The following is a 22,282-nucleotide window of genomic DNA, read 5'->3' on the forward strand; positions in this document are numbered from 1 at the left end:
AGGAGCTCACTTTAAATCTGATCTAATTATCTTTCTTTGGCTTCACACGATACGCCTTCCCACCGCGATGCTTTATTCTTTCCTGCTGTTCAAGATAAACAACGAACTCGAGTTATCAGAGGAATAAAGAGTGATAAAACCTGCAACATTATGTTCAGATTGGGATTTATGATGTTGTTTAAGTGGAGTGTTGGGAATCAATGCAGTGCAGATCTGACTGAAGGAAGAGCAGATAACAGATCATACGCTCCAGACTAAGGAGGTGAAATATGTATTGTTGTAAACAATAGTGACCTACTTCCACTAAAAGATGTATCCTTTCATTGTACAGCTAATGACTGATAAGATGCCTACTTGACTTTTTATGATTCCCAAAGAAAATAAAACAAGGTAACATATTGACTTTTATAAAGAACCGTGAATGACTTCCTGTAAAACATTTTATTCTCGATGACTGATGACTTTTTACGATTCCCAAAGAAAAGACAACAGTATCGCTGAGTCATTTTCCCGCATCAGATCTTAATGGCCACAAACTCTCTGGAAGGTTTCCATTCATCGTGTCGTCGTGCTGTTTTAATAATTCTGCTTCATTTCCCAAAACAAATATCCAAACGAACATTCTCACTTTAGTTGAATGCACTCTTTGTAGTTTAACTTGCTGAAATGAGCTGGAGCTTCATTTGCTTCCAGCAGATTTAATAATTAATAACAAAGTATTTATTTCTGTAAATCATGTGTCATAAACACAGGTATTGTTATTAAAGGTTACACAAGGTCTTATTGAGTAACAACATGGAAGCATCCTGAATGTGGGAAGGGCATTTTTAACGGGGGGTGTGGGGGTCGCCCACCACGAAAAAAAATATATTTCCTGTATTCTGGTGCGTTTTAACAGGTGGTTTGAATTTATAAAAAGCAGTTTAAATGCCCATTTTTTGTACATTTATATACAACAATAAATATGTGAGTGCATTGAGAGATATTGTTGTGGAGAGTCATTTATATATAAATCGCAAAATACATTTGTGAATCCTTCTGTGAGCATTTATTAACATTGAGACTGATCTGACTCCATACCAGAGGTCGCGTTAACCGAATATTTTCCGTCTATGACGGATTTTTTTTAACAATGACGGAAAAATCAGAAAGCCGTCCGTCATTTTGACGGATTAGAACAAACTCCGAACAGCGCCAAAGTTTCCCCGCAGCTGGGCTCCGGTATTATGCCGTGTTATGCATGCCAAAAGGAAATGATATCGTTTCCAAACCTAACTTTGTCAACGAAAGTATTTGCTTTACGCTGTGCGCGTTCCCGTGAGGTGCTGTGGGCATGCATAACATTGTGTGTAATTAACAGGTATAATCTGTTGTGTTTGAGTCGATGAGTAGTGCAGATATCACTGTAAAATCAATCGACAGTAAAGAGAATACTTACTTCCGGGTGTAAAATGTTCCGTTATCCAATGGGAATGGACGCTCACATTGCCTTTAAGGGCAGCCGACATGGACCGATGCCGTGCTTCCATGAGCGTCAAATCCCGCCGCCGATGGGAATACATTGCAATCAGTTGAAAGCTCTTTGCGTCCGTATATGAAGCTGAAGGAGCCTAGGAGCATCACTGCACGCCACGGGACCCTGACCAAGCGTCGCTCCTGGACGTTCAGGGAGTGAGACTGTGTTGGTGTGACAGCCACGTCTGCATCAAGCAGCAGTAATCATTCATGTCAGCTTCAAGGAAAATAAAAAAAAGGCCCGAAAACAGCAAGAAGTTCAGGTCTGACTCACAAGATGTGATACCACTTAGTTTTATGGAAATACAGATATGATGACGGGAGCCTGAAGACTGAGAAGTCACACACATTATTTGAGGAGGGTTCTGATATGTTGTGCAGACAGTTATGGTCCTGAGAGGATGTGTCTCTGTGTTCTCTGTAGGAGGAGGTCACTTCCTGTCCTGTGGTGTAAATGCTGGTGGTGGACGAGGCTTCACTGATTGTGCCTTTACTGTCACAGTTGGTTTCATTCATAACAAAGAGGAAAAGCTTATAATACTTTCTGTAGTAATTGTTATTGTTTTTAATGAAGGTTTAAAGGCAAATCAACATTGTCAATGATCACACAAATAGGAGACTGCTAAAGGATTCCATGTTTGTTACAAAGGTCCAGCCAAATATAAAACAAATGTAAAATGTACTCAAATACCACCTTCATGATAACATTGCTTTGGCTGGTGCAGGAGTGGAATCATACATTTTGTTTTGACCAAAGATTATGCTAAAATTAATAATGCAACATTTAAAACATTGACCAAAAGTACTTTGCCTCACACGGGGCTCCACATGGATGCAGCTAAAATGCATAACAATGGCTATTAGACCTTTTAAGTTAAAACTATCGTCCAAAATAATTAGTTAGCCCTATATTTAAAAATCTGAAGATACCTCCAGGGACTTTACAATCTGTGCAGCAAACAGCACCCTCTGTGCACAGTGCCATATATTTAGTATCTCTAAGTGTTTGATGGAGTCTAAATGCTGACATCTGCTGGTCGACTTTATGAATTACAGCTATTGTTTGTGGAATAATTCAAGTGAAGACATGAAACATTGATCACAAGAGAATTGACCTTATCCCTGTCATGTGTTGCATATTTAACACAATCAATGCAATGAGACTGAAACAGACTTCTTGTGTCATTGTCCAAATGTATGTGTTTGAGTCTGGGTTTAAAAAGTTACCTTTGTGTTATATTGTGATCATTTACTTTGTGAGGAGAAAGAAACAAATACCTTTTGAATCAGCCAACATTTCTTTTTTTTAAAAACATAACCACATAGGTTTTTTGTTTTCCATTCCAATTACAAGTTGTTTTTTTACCATTCACTGCCATGTGATCCACACTGCTGCTTCATCACATGTCAGGACAGATCATTAATGCATTAATCTGTGAGCTAGCACCATCTAGTGGACAGTTAGTGGAACTCAACACCTCTCAATGTTTCTGATACTTGTTGCACCGGTTTTCACGTGACTCTGAAGTGTTTTTAATATCAGGAGTTATGAGGATGTGACAGTGTCCTCGGATCAGATGCAGGCAGACACAGGACTGCAGAGGAACACATGAGCAGAGTGTCCTCCACACAGGAAGCTGCAGAGGGTCTGGAAGTGGACCTGAAGTGAGTTCAGCAGGTGAGAATCCTCCCAGACGAATCTGCTCCATCATCAGGATCACTCTGATCACATTGTGCTGAGTCACTGTTCACCTGGACAGGTCACATGACTCTTGAAGCTGATTCTTAATGTCTGTTTGAAGTAGTGTGTATCATTTCTCTCTCAAAGTCAAAGAGTTAAAGAGGAGTGATTTTAGAAAGATTCAGTGTTTCTTGAGTAGAAAGAGCAGCAGTTTGATTGTTTTCTTGGATCACATGATCAGTAAAGAATACAGGGCGTGTCTAAACCTGTCCGACAACTCTGTTGACGTCACTGAGGTGTTTTAGTTGTTTAACTCTTAACACTCTGAAGTTGAGTGCATGGAGGAAGTGTGAAGGGCTAAGATACAGCCACCTTCAAACACGGACTCTGACCTGGTTTCACTGGAGAGCTTTTAGCACAGGTCAGCTCTCAATAGGTTTACATTCAAGTCTGTTGTTATCAGTATTTAAACATTCTGACATCAACATCATCACCAGCAGAATGTACAGTGAGTGGACATAATGTGTTAATCCATGTTTGTATTTCTATCAGGATCAAACATTGGAAACCTGGACCCAGCTGTGTGTCTAAGAGTGACTCCTCTATGGATCCTATTGCGTTGAAAGATGGACACCACTCTGATCCAAAGTAATACATTATCTAAATTGTTGTTATAAGTATTAAAATAATTAGACATCTGAATTTTAACTGAATTTCAGTGTACCATAATCAGTGTTTGTGATTCTATTAGGATCAAACGTGAGGAAACTGGATCTGGGCCTGAACCCAGCTGTGTTTCCATGAAGAGTGACCGGTCTATGGGCAAACCTATTGGGTTCAGAGATGGAAAGCACTCTGATGGTCCAAGGTAAGAATGTAAACTAGACGTTCTCCCTTGTTGTGATCAGTTATCAGATAGTATCAAAACGTTAAAAAGGCAATATTATATCCTGCAGAAATGTAGTGTACATTTGCATTGATCAGTGTCTGTGTTTATATTAGTATCAACCATGAGCAATCTGGACCCAGCTGTGTGTCCATGAAGAGTGACTGGTCTATGGGTAAACCTATTGGGTTTACAGACGAAAAGCACTCTGATCGTCTAAGGTAAGAATAAAACTATAGGTTATGTTTGTTGTTTGCGATTCAAATCTTTTGTAATCCAACAGTTTTCTCAGCAGCGTTTTATGTCCATCACATTCATCAGTGTTCTTTTGGTTCTATCAGGATCAAAGAACAGAGGGCAGTCCATAAAACATCCAACTGTGTATCCATGAAGAGTGACCACTTCAGAACGTTTTATAGCAAGATTCAACGAAAGCACTTTAACAAGTAAATATATTTTTGTATAAATCGCTAAATGTTATATCACATTTTAACCAGAAAGATTTGTAATAAGCATATTTGTCTTTTTTAATCGTGTGTCCTGTTTGAAGAAGGATCCACTAACAGCACATGTAACTCTGTATATGTTCAAACCATCCTCTCCACAGAGCTTATCGACAGAATTCAGAGGTTCCCATTAATCAGTCTGTCCAGCTGGACTCCATATTCATGGTGCGTAAATGCAAAAACACGCTATTTTTGCTATCTACAAACTAAATTCAATAACTAATAATATAGAAAACACCAACTGGCTGCCATTTTGTTTACTTCCAAACATATTCCCTGGTGCTCAAAATGTTCAACAATTTCCAAAAGAAGAATCTCACTCAGTCGTGAAGCAGCATTGTGATCCAGAGTCCAGGCTGCAGATAGTCAGGCTTTCTGTCTCACACATGATCTGATGTTGACTTCTACCAGTTCAACTCTACAACTTATTCTGTTCCAGCTGCTCCAGGAAAACATTGTTGGATTTGTGGAGGACGAGCTGAAGAAGATCCAGAGAGTCCTGAGTTCAGATTACCCAGAAAGCTTAGAGAGTCAGAGGGAGGATGAGGAGGTGTTGGACAGTGAGGATGAAGAGCAGAGGAGGAGCAGCAGAGAGGCATTTCTGAACATCACCCTGCACTTCCTGAGGAGCATGAAGCAGGAGGAGCTGGCTGAGCGTCTGCAGAGCAGTAAGAGGGTTTAACACATTGGAAATATGATGATGATGATAATGATGGAGAGGGTTTTACATTCCAAAACGTTGCTGTTAATATAATGCACAAATATATGTCAGATATTGACCACATTATTGGAAACGACATGCACATTTTCCTCAAGAAATATGACCCTATTTGGTTGAATGGTGGCGCAGTAATTACCTTACGAAAATGCATATTAAGAAAAGCCACACCCCTAAAATCCTCAGTCTGAAATTCGACCAACATTTCAAGCTTAATGTGCTCTACAACAAAGCCTCTTGGACAATAGCATCGATGTATACACACCAGAGATGTTCACAAGTCTTTTTTTGCAAGTCCAAGTCAAGTCTCAAGTCTTTGGTCACGAGTCCAAGTCAAGTCTCAAGTCTTTGTGGGGTGAGACTTGATCAAGTCTCAAGTCTTTGGTCACGAGTCCAAGTCAAGTCTCAAGTCTCTAGAAAATAAAAGTCTCATGTCTCTTCTGGTTGTAATAAGCCTTCTATTGTCTGCTGCTATCCAGTCTGTTAAGAATACTGCACAGCTATATCTAAGACATTCAAAGCATGTACTGTATTATTATCACTCCTATATCTATGAGCATACAGTATCAGTACTGATTAGTTGTTATATGATCACTTTAAACAGGCTATTGCAATGTGAGGAAAAACATCACACTTTAGCTAAATGCAAACAACTTATAAGCAAAACACTTCAGAATCAGAAATCAGTATCACAAATACTTTATTAATCCCCCGCAGGGAAACTGTGTTAAAAGTACTTCAAAGTAAACGTTTGTTCTGTGCCATTTGCAACTAAAAAACTATTGCTGCAATATTATCTGAAATATACTGAACTGGTGATATTAAAACATGACCTGTTCCAAAAGAGATATCTACCATTAACACCATTTACCAGCCACATGCTGGTAAATCATGCACGTGGCTGGTTCTGTATGTTGCACGCACCAGCCACAAATAACAATGGCAATCTATTGAGTGGCTGGTAACATTTCAACATTCACTAGGCTAGCCATTTGGCCAGTTTGACCTCTGCAACCGTATTGTTTAATTACACTGGGTCTCTAATGACATCTTTTAAGTCTACTATAAATAAACATATTCCTCTATCCTCTCACTCAAACCCAGTGTAATGGTAACCTGATAAACCTGTAACATTAACGTTACGTGGTCAACAATAAACCTGTAACCTGCCTATAAACCGACAGATGTATTTATGTATGTAACTATGTATTTTTCTACGTTTAACGTTAGCCAGTAGATGGTGGCAGCGGAACGTAATGATTAACGTTACCGACCTTTTTTATGTCATGTCAAGAGTTGGATGTCAACGCCACTCAACGCAAACAAGTGTGACAAGCAAACATTCACTCATCTTTTCAAATATTCAGTTACAAAGCTAGTAGCAAGCTAAGTTAACATTACATAGCTGATGCTGAGCTAAACATGTTTGCTAACCGTCCATATGCGTTAATGTGACTGACCTCTCCGGGTGAGTTTTCAAGTGCCTGATGACATTTGACGTTGTTGCACCAGCATCCTTGATTTTAATATTGCAGACTTTGCAGTGTGCGCTCCTTTTGTTGGTGCCGCCGGCGTTTTGTTCGAAGTTTTTTATAGTTGAACCTAATTACAAGCGGTACAGCTGCAGGTGTGCCGCCGGTCGCCATGGTGTTACCATGATGTTAATGTTAAAGGTGGGGTAGGTAAGTTTGAGAAACCGGCTCGAGATACACTTGTTGTTATATTCCATGGAATGCTCTTAACATCCCGATAGCCGGCCCGGCTAAAGTAACTGGATGGCCTACCTGCCTGTCAGCCTTCCATCGGGGCACAAATTTATCTCGTGCCCTCATTGGTCATGTGCGCGTTCGTGTGTGTTGGAGGAGGGGCTCTGTGAGGAAGTGGCAGATTTTCTCCGGTTGTGTATTTTCAAATTCTAGCGATCTCGAGCCGGTTTCTCAAACTTACCTACCCCACCTTTAATACGCCAAAAATAGAAAACACAATGATTGTTCACGAGTCCCAAAACACGAGTCCAAGTCGAGTCCGAAGTCTTTTGAGCAGGAGTCCAAGTCAAGTCTGAAGTCTCTGTGTGTGCGATTTAAGTGTGACTCGAGTCCGAGTCACAGACTCGAGTCCCCATCTCTGATATAGACACAACACGTTAACGACTTGTCCAATCTTAAATAATGTTTGTGGGTGTCTCCTCAGGATGTGTTTGGAAATAGTCTGAGCCGTGTATTTTAACCTGTTTTTCAGGTCTCAGGCTCGAAAAATGACATTCCCAGAACAAATGACCATATCTTCCCTTCTAAAAGGATTAAATTAATAATCTTTTTTCTCAAAGTAATGATAAACCTGTGAGTTGGATGTAGAAAAGTCAGAATCAATATAGATATTTTTTTATTTTAAAGAAAATTCAGATTGAACATGGTAAAAAACTGTAAATTATAGTGTCCGTCCAAAAATTATTTTTTACTTATAGTGCAAACTAACCTTAAGGTAGACTAAAAGCTTTAGTAATCCAAAGTACAACATATAATAAGTACCCTGTATCAAGATTGATGCAAAACAAGTGATATTTGACCTTTTTAGAGAGGTTTAGCAAAGAAAACCCACTTCTGGGGTCATTTGGGTGGAAATGGGGGTTTTACCCTTTCTCTGGAACCCATTGGTCGATTTTCACGAATTACATCTCTTTATAACCGCTAGAGCCAATGTAATCGAAGGGGAATCTCCCCACACACACACATGGTAATAAAAAAAAAGGTGGGGGCTTTGCGCATGCAGGTTTGCATCAGAGTGAACCTATCTCTTGCTCTGACATCTGGAAACAGAAAAGGAGGTTTATTGCTTATGGATTATCAGAAATCATTTCAAAGGGACACAGACACATTGGATGAACCTCTGGATTAACTTCAGCAGCGTTGTTATCGTTGTAATGCCATTGAAGACCACTTTTGACCAGACAACGACACAGGTAAGCCATGTTAGCGTTTTTAGCTACCTAGCGCTACATGTTTTGAGTCTGTTCTTGTTATTATCGCCACGAGTTCGTATCATTGAGTGGTAATGTAGATACCCATCGATTCTGTGTCATCTCACGATGTGAATCGTTGGGTTGGATGTGCAGAAAGGATAAATAATAAGGTTTTATGAGTGAGTTTCGGTGCAGTATTCTGTTAGCATTTTTCGCTCGTTGCTAATTCAGAGGCTCAGCGTTAGCATTGTGTTTTTTTTTTGGAAAAATTAATTAAAATGATCAGTTAGATGAGTTTCTTCCCGTTACATGGATATAAAACATTCATAGTTTATTAAATGTTAAGATGCCCTCAGACACTGTTTCCTGCAAGATGTTGAGGGAGGGCCCCGGTACCGGGGACTCTCGGTGTTACGTTCCCTCTTGGCTAGGGGTACAAAGGGACACGACACGACCAGTTTGGAATTGGTAATTGTTACCGGTGGTTTATTTGTAACCAAAACTTTGAACACAATAATATCCACACAAACAGCCTGGACCAACAACGGACTAAACTGTTACGGTTTAACAACAAAGGACTCCAAAAGAGAGTTGCACAGTATGCTACAAAAGAAAGAACGTACCTCACTTCTAAAGTGGAACAAAACACTAAACAAAAGGAAGCTGTGTGGAAACACAGCTGTTGCTGATCAACCGGTGCTAATCACCGGGGTCTAAGCAATAGTTTCACAAATGCTGATCTACAGGCGCTAAGCTAACCTGGGTCTAAACTGTTTCACAATGTCAATAATCTAAATGCGGTTCTACAGGAGCTAAGCAACCTGGATCTACGCAATACACACACACAAACCCTACACTAAACCCAGAATACTATGACACACTGCTAATCAGTGTGCTCGTACAGAACCCTACAGAATACACACTGCTAGGCAGTCTAAGGAATCACAGAATATGGCAATGTCACAATGCGAGGCTTGAGGCGTCTGTCCCAAAATACAGAGCCTCCCGAATGGTGTCCGTGTCCGGCCTTTATGCTCCTCCCCCGGATGACGTGGCAGAAGCGGGCGGGGATTGGGTGACGTCCGTCCAATCACCGTGGATGTTACGAGGTCGGTACGGCCACTGACAGCAGAGGAACCGCACAGCTCATTTACATACACACACACAACCATAGTTAAGGGCACAAGGTAACAGCGGCTGTAACCCTCGGACTTAACAGGTTAAGCCCAACCCATAGGGTAACTGTTTTTGCTACACTTGCTGTCAGCTGTAAAATCCCTAGGGGACATTAAACTTGGAACCATAACCCGAAATGATGTGGAAATGCTTCATATAAAATATGACCCCAATTAAAAATGTGGTGGTGCTATAACAAATAGGCTTACCCTCCCCTAATTTACTTCGAATTTGTCACACATCCTAAAATCTCACTACTTTACAGAGAATTAATCCAGAATAAGTTACTTATAACTCACTCATCTGTGTGTAGCCACAATGATGATTGCAGCTTCCGATATTGCAGTTGCGCTCTTTCGTTTTGTTGGTTGAAAAAGGGTTTATTTGTCTTTTCAGAAACTAATGCTCGAGTTTGCAAACGTAAACTTAAATCCACCCTGAAGGAGAGGTTCCAGTGTGTGTTTGAGGGCATTGCTAAAGCAGGAAACCCAACCCTTCTGAACCAGATCTACACAGAGCTCTACATCACAGAGGGGGGGTCTGCAGAGGTCAATGCTGAACATGAGGTCAGACAGATTGAAACAGCATCCAGGAAACCAGACAGACCAGAAACAACCATCAGACAAGAAGACCTCTTTAAAGCCTCACCTGGAAGAGATGCACCAATCAGAGCAGTGCTGACAAAGGGAGTGGCTGGCATTGGGAAAACAGTCTTAACACAGAAGTTCACTCTGGACTGGGCTGAAGGCAAAGCCAACCAGGACATCCTGTTCACATTTCCATTCACCTTCAGAGAGCTGAATGTGGTGAGAGAGAACAAGTACAGCTTGGTGGAACTTGTTCATCACTTCTTCTCTGAAACCAGAGACGCAGGAATCTGCAGGTTTGATCAGTTCCCGGTCGTGTTCATCTTTGACGGTCTGGATGAGTGTCGACTTCCTCTGGACTTCCTCAACACTGAGATCCTGACTGATGTCACAGAGTCCACCTCAGTGGATGTGCTGCTGACAAACCTCATCAGGGGGAAGCTGCTTCCCTCTGCTCGCCTCTGGATAACCACACGACCTGCAGCAGCCAATCAGATCCCTCCTGAGTGTGTGGACATGGTGACAGAGGTCCGAGGGTTCACTGACCCACAGAAGGAGGAGTACTTCAGGAAGAGATTCAGAGATCAGGAGCAGGCCGGCACCATCATCTCCCACATCAAGACCTCACGAAGCCTCCACATCATGTGCCACATCCCAGTCTTCTGCTGGATCTCTGCTTCAGTTCTGGAGGAGGTGTTGAAAACCAGAGAGGGAGGAGAGCTGCCCAAGACCCTGACTGAGATGTACATCCACTTCCTGGTGGTTCAGTCCAAAGTGAAGAACATCAAGTATGATGGAGGAGCTGAGACGGATCCACACTGGAACAAAAAGAGCAGGAAGATGATCAAGTCTCTGGGAAAACTGGCTTTTGAGCAGCTGCTGAAAGGCAACCTGATCTTCTATGAGTCCGACCTGACAGAGTGTGGCATCGATATCAGAGCAGCCTCAGTGTACTCAGGAGTGTTCACACAGGTCTTTAGAGAGGAGAGAGGACTGTACCAGAAGGACAAGGTGTTCTGCTTCGTCCATCTGAGCGTTCAGGAGTTTCTGGCTGCTCTTCATGTCCATCTGACCTTCATCAAGTCTGGAGTCAACCTGCTGGCAGAAGAACCAACAAACTCCCGGCTGCTTAAAGTGTTCAGATCCAAACCTAAACTAACACATCTCTACCAGAGTGCTGTGGACCAGGCCTTACGGAGTCCAAACGGACACCTGGACTTGTTCCTTCGCTTCCTCCTGGGTCTTTCACTGCAGACCAATCAGATTCTCCTACGAGGTTTGCTGACACCACAGATAGGAAGTGTGTCCAAACAGGAAACAGTTGAATACATCAAGGAAAAGATAGGAAAGAACCCGTCTCCAGAGAGAAGCATCAACCTGTTCCACTGTCTGAATGAACTGAATGATCGTTCTCTGGTGGAGCAGATCCAACAGTACCTGAGTTCAGGAAGTCTCTCCACAGAGGATCTGTCTCCTGCTCAGTGGTCAGCTCTGGTCTTCATCTTACTGTCATCAGAAGAAGATCTGGACGTGTTTGACCTGAAGAAATACTCTGCTTCAGAGGAGGCTCTTCTGAGGCTGCTGCCAGTGGTCAAAGCCTCCAGGAAAGCTCTGTAAGTGGAGATAAAAACAACAAATAAGATAAATCAATATTTTGCTTTGTTAATATCTGATCTTTCCCCAGGCTGAGTGACTGTAACCTGTCAGAGAGAAGCTTTGCAGCTCTGTCCTCAGTCCTCAGCTCCCAGTCCTCTAGTCTGAGAGATCTGGACCTGAGTAACAACGACCTGCAGGATTCAGGAGTGAAGCTGCTGTCTGCTGGACTGGAGAGTCCACACTGTGAACTGGAGACTCTCAGGTCAGAGTTCAGCTGATATGTTAACTGTCAGATTGGTTTTGTTCAGCCATTTATATCCACTAATTTACAGTTCTATCAAAATACAATAATAATATATTTCGAATTTCCCTTCGGCTCGTTGTTTTTTTCTTCTTCATCTAAACAATAAACAACAGAACCATGGTCAAATTGTGATTATATTTTAAGACAGATGGTGTCAATTATCTACATCTCAATGTATCTGACTGATAAACACAAACTTGCACAGACAAACAGATGGTATAATTTGACAAAGGAACTAAAAGTGATTGAAACCTTGTGCTCAATCACTTTTAATATTAAAGACATTTTGTCATATTTATGAATTTATTTCAAGGTTAACTGGCTGTGACCTGTCAGAGAGAAGCTGTGCAGCTCTGTCCTCAGTCCTCAGCTCCCAGTCCTCTAGTCTGAGAGATCTGGACCTGAGTAACAACGACCTGCAGGATTCAGGAGTGAAGCTGCTTTCTGCTGGACTGGAGAGTCCACACTGTGAACTGGAGACTCTCAGGTCAGAGTTCAGCTGATATGTTAACTGTCAGAGTGGTTTTGTTCAGCCATTTATATCCACTCATTTCCAGTTCTATCAAAATACAATAATGATATATTTCGATTTCCCTTTGGCATGTTGTTTTTCTTCTTCATCTAAAACAGGGGTGGGGAACCTTTTTCCTCTCAAGGGCCATTTCAATTTTTTAAAAAACATCCTCCGAGGGCCGTACAAATTATTGATCTTTGCTTAAAAAAACTAAAATCACAGCCCATTCATTTGGCCTTTCCTTCATGCTGTGCAAAGAAAAAGCAACCTCTGAATCCAGACATCTCACCATGACTCGCGCATGCACGTGCACGGTGTGGCATGACCACCCAAACAGAAAGATATGGACACAAAATGTGTGCTATTTAGTTTCCTATCCATGTGAACATGATTTAAGTGGGGGGGGACCTAACCTCCTCTAGGGGGGTCCGGGGGGTATGCTCCCCAGGGAAGATTTTTTTTTAAATGTTGAAGTTGAAAGCATCAATCTGGTGCACTTTGAGAGCAACATGAAGAGATATATGGATACATCTCTCAACATCCAGATGAAACAGAACTGGAAGCAGATTTATTTTTCTTTATGGATATTTTACAAATCACTCTCCTTTCAAACTGTATTCTTGTTTATTAATAACAACTTTTTTTTACTGTCTTATAATATTTTATACCTGTTTACTTTATTCTCTTATTGTTTTATAACTATAATGATCATATAAAGATGTGCCTTTACCTCACTGGTTGTAGAAAAAGCTTCTTATATTCGTTAGCATATAGCTAGCTAACCAGATGCTAATAACAACACAGTTATTGACTGTATGACCAGTATGACAGATGAACAGACCACTGGGCTTTCAACTAAAGACACAGCCACGCAGGAACTGCAGCATGTGTACGGCTCCTTATGGGTACTGCAATTTGTGGAAGACCCGGAGTGGCGCTCTGGTGCTCTCCGTCAGAACTGCACACCTGTCAGACGAGACCTATACCACGTGATGAAACGTTAGGCTCGTGTTGTGTTCAAGGACCCTGACCTTGGCCAGGAAAAACAGGCACTCGCTTGTTTAATTAATTTGCGGTCGAGATTTCTTTAATTTTTTGCGTGTGTTTATAAATTACCTCGAGGGCCGTACCAAATGGTCTCGCGATCCATATACAGCCCGGAGGCCGGAGCTTCCCCACCCCTGATCTAAACAATAAACCACAAAACCATGGTTAAAATCAGATTGTATTTTAAGACAGATGGTTTCAATTATCTACATATCTGACTGATTGTTAAACACAAACGTGCACAGACAAACAGATGGTAGCATATGGCAAAGGAACTAGAAGAGATTGTATGATTGAAACCTTGCACTCAATCACTTTTAATATTAAAGGAATTTTGTCACATTTATTAATTTCTTTCAAGGGTAACTTACTGCAACCTGTCAGAGAGAAGCTGTGCAGCTCTGTCCTCAGTCCTCAGCTCCCAGTCCTCTAGTCTGAGAGATCTGGACCTGAGTAACAACGACCTGCAGGATTCAGGAGTGAAGCTGCTGTCTGCTGGACTGGAGAGTCCGCACTGTGAACTGAAGTCTCTCAGGTCAGAGTTCAGCTTTTATTTTCAAGCAGTTCAATTATTTTCATCCATCTTTTTGTTCATGTTGATGAAGATGGTCCACCTCTGTATGATTTTCCTGCTCATGTGACTTTTTAAAACACTCAGTTTACTATATTCCCTGGTTCCAGTCTGGCAAGCTGTCTGGTCTCAGAGGAAGGCTGTGTTTCTCTGGCTTCAGCTCTGAGCTCCAACCCCTCCCATCTGAGAGAGCTGGACCTGAGCTACAATCATCCAGGAGCCTCAGGAGAGAAGCTGCTGTCTGCTGGACTGGAGGATCCACTCTGGAGACTGGAGACACTCAGGTATGGACACACAGACTGCAGGTTCCTCATATCTTTTAGGGAGTTAGCCTGATTTAGGAAACAAATGGATCCCTTCAAGTTTTATTACATGGAAACAACCATTCAGGGTTAGGAGATCGGACTCTGACCGTGCAGCTACTGCTGCTGTTGATGGGGGGGGGGGTGGTACCTAACGGTGGCGGTGACAATCAATCCACAATACAAAATAAATGGTAGATTTATTTGGGATGGTCTACACATGGTGCAACAGGGGGTGCTGTTTTATCCAGGGAGGAGGGCCTTGTCCACCTGGCCAGCCGAACAGCCAACTTTAGAATACAGTTTTTACAAAGATATCTTACCGGCCGGCTGATTTGGTGTGGAGAGATGTGACCAGCTGCATTCTCAGACGCGTGAGTAACGGGGGCTGGATACTGCTGTTTTTAACTGATTTCAAAATGTTTATTTTAAGTGGGCTACCTCCTTTTTATACACAGAGCTGACAAGAAAACACTTTACATGAACATTATAAATAGCATTAATAATAATGCACTGAAGGACAGGACACTGCGTGGAGCACCATACTGGGTGCAGGAAGCGGATCTGGCCCACAGTGGAGGGTTTTATACAAACCTCCTCTAAAAACGTACTGCCGACCTCCAGTGGAGAATTGGACACGGTGCTATTGCCTGTAATTCTTTTATGTCCATTATTAATCCTGCTGTTTTTAACAAATGTCCATTTTGTGGTTTTAGAGAGACTGTTTTCCATGTTGTTACAGAGTGCAAGAGACTCACAAGTTACAATTCTCTTTTAACATTGTTATTTAGACTCTTTAACTCAGAGCGTTTTTATCAGGGGGCTGCCTAAAAAAAAACGAAATGGAAAAGTGGCAGCTCCTAAACTTCCTCTCAGGTGAGGCCAACATGACCGTCTGGAAAAAGAGAGAGGAGAACAGAGAAGGAGGCCAAGGCCGTCTGGATGGAGCTTAATTTAATAAACAGACACTGTTAATCAACCTTGGTGCTATAAAGACATTGTATGTTCAGTTGTTAACGAAGAATTGCACTTTGTATTAGATTGTTTTTATTTAGTATTTTAAATGAATCAATTGTTTGCACAATTAAGTACTTGAATTGAAGTAGATGTACATTTGTTAAATATGTAAAAGTGTTTTTGCAAAAGTCAAAAATCAAGGTCTTCTTCTACAGACTGAGCTCTGCTTCAGGCTGAGCAGCAGCTAGGACTCTGTTGGATAGAAAATCATCCTGACTGTGTTTCTTCCTCCAGGCTGGACCATGGTGGAGAGCAGAGGTTGAAACCAGGTGTGAGGAAGTGTAAGTGTGGATCAGTCAGCTTCTCTCGAGAGACACAGATGATGGAGGTGGTATTTTAAAAAGGTTGATGATATTCGCTCTTCTTTTTCTGACTCACCTTTACTCACCGCTGGGTCACCAGACCCTCCTTCCACCAACACACTTACCTCCTTTTCCCCTCTCTCTCCAAGTGAGGTTCCTACCCTCATTACCTCTGCCCGCCCTACCACCTGTCCTCTGGACCCTATCCCTTCAAACCTCCTTCAGACTATCGCTCCTGATATTCTACCGTTTCTCACCCATTTCATCAACACTTCTCTAACTTCTGGTCACTTTCCAAACAGTCTCAAGGAGGCAAGAGTAAACCCTCTCCTAAAGAAACCCACTCTCAACCCGTCTGATGTTATAAACTACAGGCCTGTCCAGGCTTGGAATTTTGTCATTTTAGGGGCAAGGCCATTTGGCCTTCCCGTTCACATTTTTTTTAAGGGCACAAAGGCCACATGACAGGGCACAAAGGCCGTTTGGTTAAATTACGCTGGTCAATCAACATGACTGAAAAGTGTAGCACTAACGTCAACACCAGTCGTTTTACAAATGGCTGATTAGCAATAGTGTTTCTTAAACGTATAAGTTCAGCCATAAACCACATAAGTCAGTCATGTATTATATCAAAACCGCTTAGCAAGAAAAATACTAGATTCAAAGGTGACAGCTATCTGCTAGCTTGTAGAAGCAACACTAGATGTAGACCCCTTGAAGGGAAGACGTTAGCGCTATCCAAACTAGCTAGCTATCGCTAGTTTTCATGACAAAATGTAACGAGTCGACTTTAAATAGGCTAATACAATGGTAATTACCTATCAATAGTACTTTCTATAACCACTTGCTTACCTGTGCTTGTCTTGCTCCCGCGGCTGAGGAGGAGGCTGTCGGGCCCCTACAGCCATGTCTGACGGAACAATCACAGCAGAGCAATCGCTCTGATCCACAGACACGGGACTATCCTACTGTGCGCACTAGTATGACTTCACTAGCGTTGTTTACACTGGAACTTTTGACAGGGGCACAAAGGCCACTTTGGCCGTGAATTGCATTTTTTTTCACAGGGCATCACGGCCAAAGTGCGGGGCAACGACGGTCATGGCCGTCGTGGCCGTCGTGAAATTCCCACCCAGGCCTGTCTCTCTCCTCCCGTTCCTGTCTAAATCACTTGAACGCGCTGTCTTTAAACAACTCTCCTGTTATCTCAATCAGAACAACCTTCTGGATCCGCACCAGTCTGGTTTCAAGGCAGGTCACTCCACAGAAACTGCTCTCATTGCTGTCTCTGAGGAACTGCACACTGCCAAAACTGCATCCCTCTCCTCTGTCATCATCCTATTGGACCTGTCTGCTGCATTCGACACGGTGAATCATCAGATCCTCCTTCGCACTCTCCAAGAACTTGGAGTTTCAGGCTCTGCACTTTCCCTCCTCACCTCATACCTGAAAGACCGTACCTACAGGGTGACTTGGAGAGGGTCTCAGTCCGACCCTTGTCAATTAACTACGGGGGTCCCTCAGGGCTCTGTTCTTGGTCCCCTCCTCTTCTCCCTGTACACAAACTCGCTCGGATCAGTCATTAGCCCGCATGGTTTTTCATACCACTGCTACGCTGACGACACCCAATTAATTCTGTCCTTCCCCCGCTCAGAGACCCAGGTCGTCGCACGCATCTCTGCTTGTCTAGCTGACATCTCTCAGTGGATGTCTGCTCATCACCTCAAGCTCAACCTTGACAAGACTGAGCTGCTCTTCCTCCCGGGAAAAGATTGTCCCACTCTTGACCTAACAATCAACATCGGCACCTCAGTTGTTTCCCCGACTCAGACTGCAAGGAATCTGGGTGTGACCCTAGATAACAACCTGTCCTTCACTGCAAACATAGCTGCTACAACCCGTTGCTGCAGATACACGCTTTACAACATCAGGAAGATACGTCCCCAGCTGACTCAGAAAGCGACTCAGGTTCTGGTCCAGGCTCTCGTCATCTCACGCCTAGACTACTGCAACTCCCTCCTGGCTGGTCTACCTGCATGTGCCATCCGACCTCTGCAGCTCATCCAGAATGCAGCGGCTCGTCTGGTCTTCAACCTTCCTAAATTCTCCCACACCACTCCGCTCCTCCGCTCCCTTCACTGGCTTCCGGTAACTGCTAGAATCCACTTCAAGACACTGGTACTTGCTTACCATGCTGCGAATGGATCTGGCCCTTCCTACATCCAGGACATGGTTAAACCGTACACCCCAGCACATGCACTACGCTCTGCATCAGCCAAACGACTCGCTGCGCCCTCGCTGCGAGGGGGACCCAAGTTCCCATCGGCGAAAACACGTGGGTTTGCTGTCCTGGCTCCAAGATGGTGGAATGAGCTCCCCATTGACATCAGGACAGCAGATAGCTTGCACATCTTCCGGCGCAAACTGAAAACTCATCTCTTTCGACTCCACTTCGAGCGTTAGAACTATTAACAAAGCACTTTTATACTAATAAAGGACTGGCTTATCTAAAGCCAGTTGAGTAGCACTTGAAATGTTTGGCTCTATGAAACCTGATGTACTTTTATGATTCTGTTTTCTTCAAGGTTGTGTCTTTCTGGCCGAATGTACTTATTGTAAGTCGCTTGGGATAAAAGCGTCAGCTAAATGCAATGTAATGTAATGTATTTATTCATTAAAACATGACTGATCTTGAAGCTTTATAGAAAAGACCACTAACAGAGTTTAAAGCCTTCAGGTGAGTCTGATGATAAACTGCTGTCTGTGTCTCTCATCAGATTCCTGTGAACTCACCCTGGACTCAAACACAGCACACAGAGAACTCAAACTGTCTGACAACAACAGGACGGTGACATCTGTGTGGGAGGAGCCACAGCCATATCCTGATCATCCAGAGAGGTTTGACCGCTGGCCTCAGCTGATGTGCAGAGAAGCTCTGACTGGTCTCTGTTACTGGGAGGTCGAGTGGAGCGGATGGGTTCATATATCAGTGACTTACAGAGGAAGCAGCAGGAAAGGAGAGAGAGAGGACTGTGTGTTTGGAGAGCATGATCAGTCCTGGAGTCTGAGCTGCTCTCGTCGTGGTTACTATGTCAGGCACGATAACAGAGAAATACCCTCCTCCTCCTCCTCCTCCCTCTCCTCCTCCTCTGGTAGAGTAGCAGTGTATCTGGATCATCCTGCTGGCTCTCTGTCCTTCTACAGAGTCTCCTCTGACAGACTGATTCACCTCCACACCTTCAGAACCACATTCACTGAACCTCTCTATGCTGGGTTTGGGTTTGGGATTGGGTCTAGTTTCTATCACTCCTCAGCATCTCTGTGTCCTCTGTAGGAGGAGACCACTTCCTGTCCTGGGGTTTAAACGTTGGTGGTGTACGAGGCTTCACTATAGTTAACATTTGGCTCAGTGTTTGTGCCTTTTTAGTCAAGAGCGTTATTTTATTCCTCAAAATGGTGAAGTGAAGTATGAAATAAGAAAGTTTACTTTGAGCAACATGTAGCTGCTAATGTGTTTGCCGATTGTAACTGAATATGTACTTATTGTAAGTCGCTTTGGATAAAAGCATCAGCTAAATGCAATGTAATGTCATGTAACTGAATTTAATAAAGGTTTACAGAAAAGAAAAGACCACATTAATGTGACAAATATGATCTTTGTATTCCTGAACTTCATGGAGTTGACTGTTTGATATAATAATGCAGGCTATTGGCCCAACAGTGCCTCACACAGGGAACCAACCTGATTTGGTTATATTAGGATATTCCTTGTCCTCGCGTCAAGGAGAGAAACTTCAAATAAGGAGACCAATGTAGTCTCTGAGAAGGTTCAAATGGGTACTTTAATTAAGTGGCACGGTAATAAAACAAACAGAAGGTAGTTGGGGAGAGAGAAGCTGCAGCTTCCTCTCGAAGTCGTGACCGTGGAAAAGAGACTCCACACCAACACACTCTCACTCCATAATCGTCCAGGAGCGACGCTTGGTCAGGGTCCCGTGGCGTCCAGTTGTGACGCTCCTAGGCTCCTTCAGCGTCATAAAGGGACGCAAATAGCTTTCAACTGATTGCAATGTATTCCCATCTGCGGCGGTATTTGACGCTCATGGAAGCACGGCATTCGTTTGTGTCGGCTGCCCTTAAAGGCAATGTGAGCGTCCATTCCCATTGGATAACGGAGAATTGTACACCCGGAAGTAAGTATTCCCCTTACTGTCGATTGATTTCACAGTGATATCTGCACTACTCATCGACTAAAAAACACCAGATTATCCTTGTTAATTAAACAACATTGATTGGTTTAAATTGTGTGCAATGCTTTTGTATTTTTCCCCTTCGATTCGGAGAAACAACTATTTTTTCGGATTAAAGGATGGCAGAAGACACTACACTACCCAGAATCCCCAGCTATCGTTTGGACTACACCATGTGCTCTGTTTGACAAACCCCGTGATTAGTTCTCAAGCTCTGTGATTGGTTGACCTCCAACTGCATTCCATTCATTCCAATGGCCGGCGTCTATGTCACGTGATCTTCACATTTCTCCCTGCAGAAAAAAAAAAAGGCCGAACTTCGTTTTATTCTCGGTGGAAAATGCCTATTTTAAAGTTAGTTTGGCCATTAAAATGCGTTTTGATGTCATTTGATGCGAGAAATATGAGTTGTTATTTCAGATTATGTGTGCAGTGGATGCACATGATCTTTAGTTTGCTAGTTATTACGAAGATTACTTCAGGAAATTGCGTCCATAACGTTTTCATTGTTACCAAGGTGGTTGCTAGGGACGCTGCTATCGATATAATTTATGTTATGTTGTGTAACTGTTTAATGGTTTTATCTTTATTGCTACCCCCTTCCCCGTCAATGTATAGTGTTGGTCCACAGCGCAAACGTATTAGTTTAACAAAATCCGTTATTTTCCCCTGTGCAATTCCAGTCTCACATCTCACAGCACATCGTCATTAACAAATACCGGAAACAGACCGAAAACATTTAAAAAAATAAAATACTTTATTCCGAGTGTGCTTGCTTTTCTCTTTGAAAGTCATCACATAACGGCATTGTAATACACGGTTCAGCTGCATTAAATATTACATATCTGCCGTAGTTCTGTATTTATATAGCCCTGATGAGAAGACTTCTAGACAAACATGAGGAACTGAAAATGTGACGTGGATCATAAATATATCAGCCATTAAACAACATCTTACATTTCTTTTCACACAATACGTCTCCTTGCAGTATCAACACTAATTCGGCTGACTTTTATATTTGATCCAATTGGTAGATAGGCTGTATTTACACCATAAAGGTGCACAGCTGATATAAAGGGACACCTAGTGGTTAAAGCATGTCATTGAATTTCATTATTTTTATTATTAGATATTAATAGGATCCCTATAAAGTATATTAATTACTCGTTATTCTCTACTAATAGTTAATTAAAGACTGTATATAATGACTATTTTGCACATCCCTTTCAAGATTTCAAGATTTTCTAAGGTTTATTGACATATCATATAGGCCTACACAACTATGGTGTAGTTCTGCATTGAATGAAAAACTTGGGTCGCAGGTTCCTCAATAGCGCATTACAAGACATCTATCAATATGTGCATACCTCCAGCAATGTTAACTATGTTGAAGCACTTATTTGAACTGATATTATACATTATACTCTTATAAGATGTATGTAGATATTTCATCTCCGGCCTTGTCAGGTATTGAACAATCAATAAATAAAGAACACAGAATTGTTGAATATAAAACACAGAATTTGTGTGATTATACTAAATGATTTACAAATAAACACCACTGCATATTTACAACTGTTACACATGCTGATGTAACGCAAATGTTCCAACTTGGGATCAATAAAGTATATCTTATCTTAAGCGATGGCTACTGCCATATTTGCAAAATGTGCCTCTGAACCTTGACAAGTGCATGTTTCAGGCTCATCAATGAACAACAGGAGGGGTCACAGACATAAGACCAGCTGTTAAATCAAGCTCTTCTGACCTTAGCTGTCATGTGGGTATATATTAATGCTGCCCATTATGGGCACAAGCAATTTTCACCCATTTATTAATTATATGTTTTAAATGTGAGTGTTTCCTATCCCCTAAACCAGGGGTCTGCAACCTTTTTGACCAAAAGAGCCATATTGCTCCTTTTTCCAAAACATTTGTTTGTCTGGAGCCGCAAAACATATTTCATAGTTTGTTATTGTTATATCAGACAAAAACTACAGTTTTTTTGCATTTATTAGGCTATTTATTACATAATATAAAACTGTTAACCTCTAATAAGAAACAAATAACTCTTATAAGGAGAATTACAAATAATACACAGGCCTACTTTAAAATAAATTAAACACAGCACTTGGGGAGTCCTCTGCACATTTGAAGGAAAAAAAACATTATTAAAATGGGCCCATTTTGAAATAAATAAAACATATAGCTGCACCCTAAAAAGAGTTAAAGGTACAGTGCTATTTTTTTTATAAGTGGGGGGTGGACCGAACATCCTTTAGGGGGTTCCTCGCCTCCTCTTGGGGGGTCCGGGGGCATGCTCCCCCGGGAAGATTTTTTTTTAAATATTG

At 42.2% G+C, this 22,282-nt stretch overlaps 1 protein-coding gene across 5 annotated transcripts in view; it reads left to right on the top strand.

Annotated features, from left to right (window-relative positions):
* Positions 1–19,310, top strand: part of LOC117562627 (NLR family CARD domain-containing protein 3-like) — a 58,417-nt gene extending 39,107 nt beyond the window's left edge. Inside the window, exons 2-15 of one of the 5 annotated variants that reach the window (XM_034240442.1) lie at positions 3,059–3,193; positions 3,749–3,844; positions 3,948–4,064; positions 4,199–4,303; positions 4,424–4,528; positions 4,690–4,753; positions 5,028–5,256; positions 9,838–11,641; positions 11,713–11,886; positions 12,242–12,415; positions 13,851–14,024; positions 14,171–14,344; positions 15,614–15,660; positions 18,459–19,310. In XM_034240442.1, the coding sequence (XP_034096333.1) occupies positions 3,801–3,844; positions 3,948–4,064; positions 4,199–4,303; positions 4,424–4,528; positions 4,690–4,753; positions 5,028–5,256; positions 9,838–11,641; positions 11,713–11,886; positions 12,242–12,415; positions 13,851–14,024; positions 14,171–14,344; positions 15,614–15,660; positions 18,459–19,015 (3,768 nt within the window). In that variant the 5' untranslated portion in view covers positions 3,059–3,193; positions 3,749–3,800 and the 3' untranslated portion in view covers positions 19,016–19,310. Of the gene's footprint in view, positions 1–2,422; positions 3,194–3,284; positions 3,618–3,748; positions 3,845–3,947; positions 4,065–4,198; positions 4,304–4,423; positions 4,529–4,689; positions 4,754–5,027; positions 5,257–9,837; positions 11,642–11,712; positions 11,887–12,241; positions 12,416–13,850; positions 14,025–14,170; positions 14,345–15,613; positions 15,661–18,458 lie in introns of those variants that run through there. The other 4 variants (XM_034240443.1, XM_034240444.1, XM_034240445.1 and 1 more) reach the window with 4 other exon arrangements.
* Positions 19,311–22,282: the final 2,972 nt, after the last annotated feature.

Source organism: Gymnodraco acuticeps, unplaced genomic scaffold (genome assembly GCF_902827175.1).
Source record: "Gymnodraco acuticeps unplaced genomic scaffold, fGymAcu1.1, whole genome shotgun sequence".
NCBI lineage: Eukaryota > Metazoa > Chordata > Actinopteri > Perciformes > Bathydraconidae > Gymnodraco > Gymnodraco acuticeps.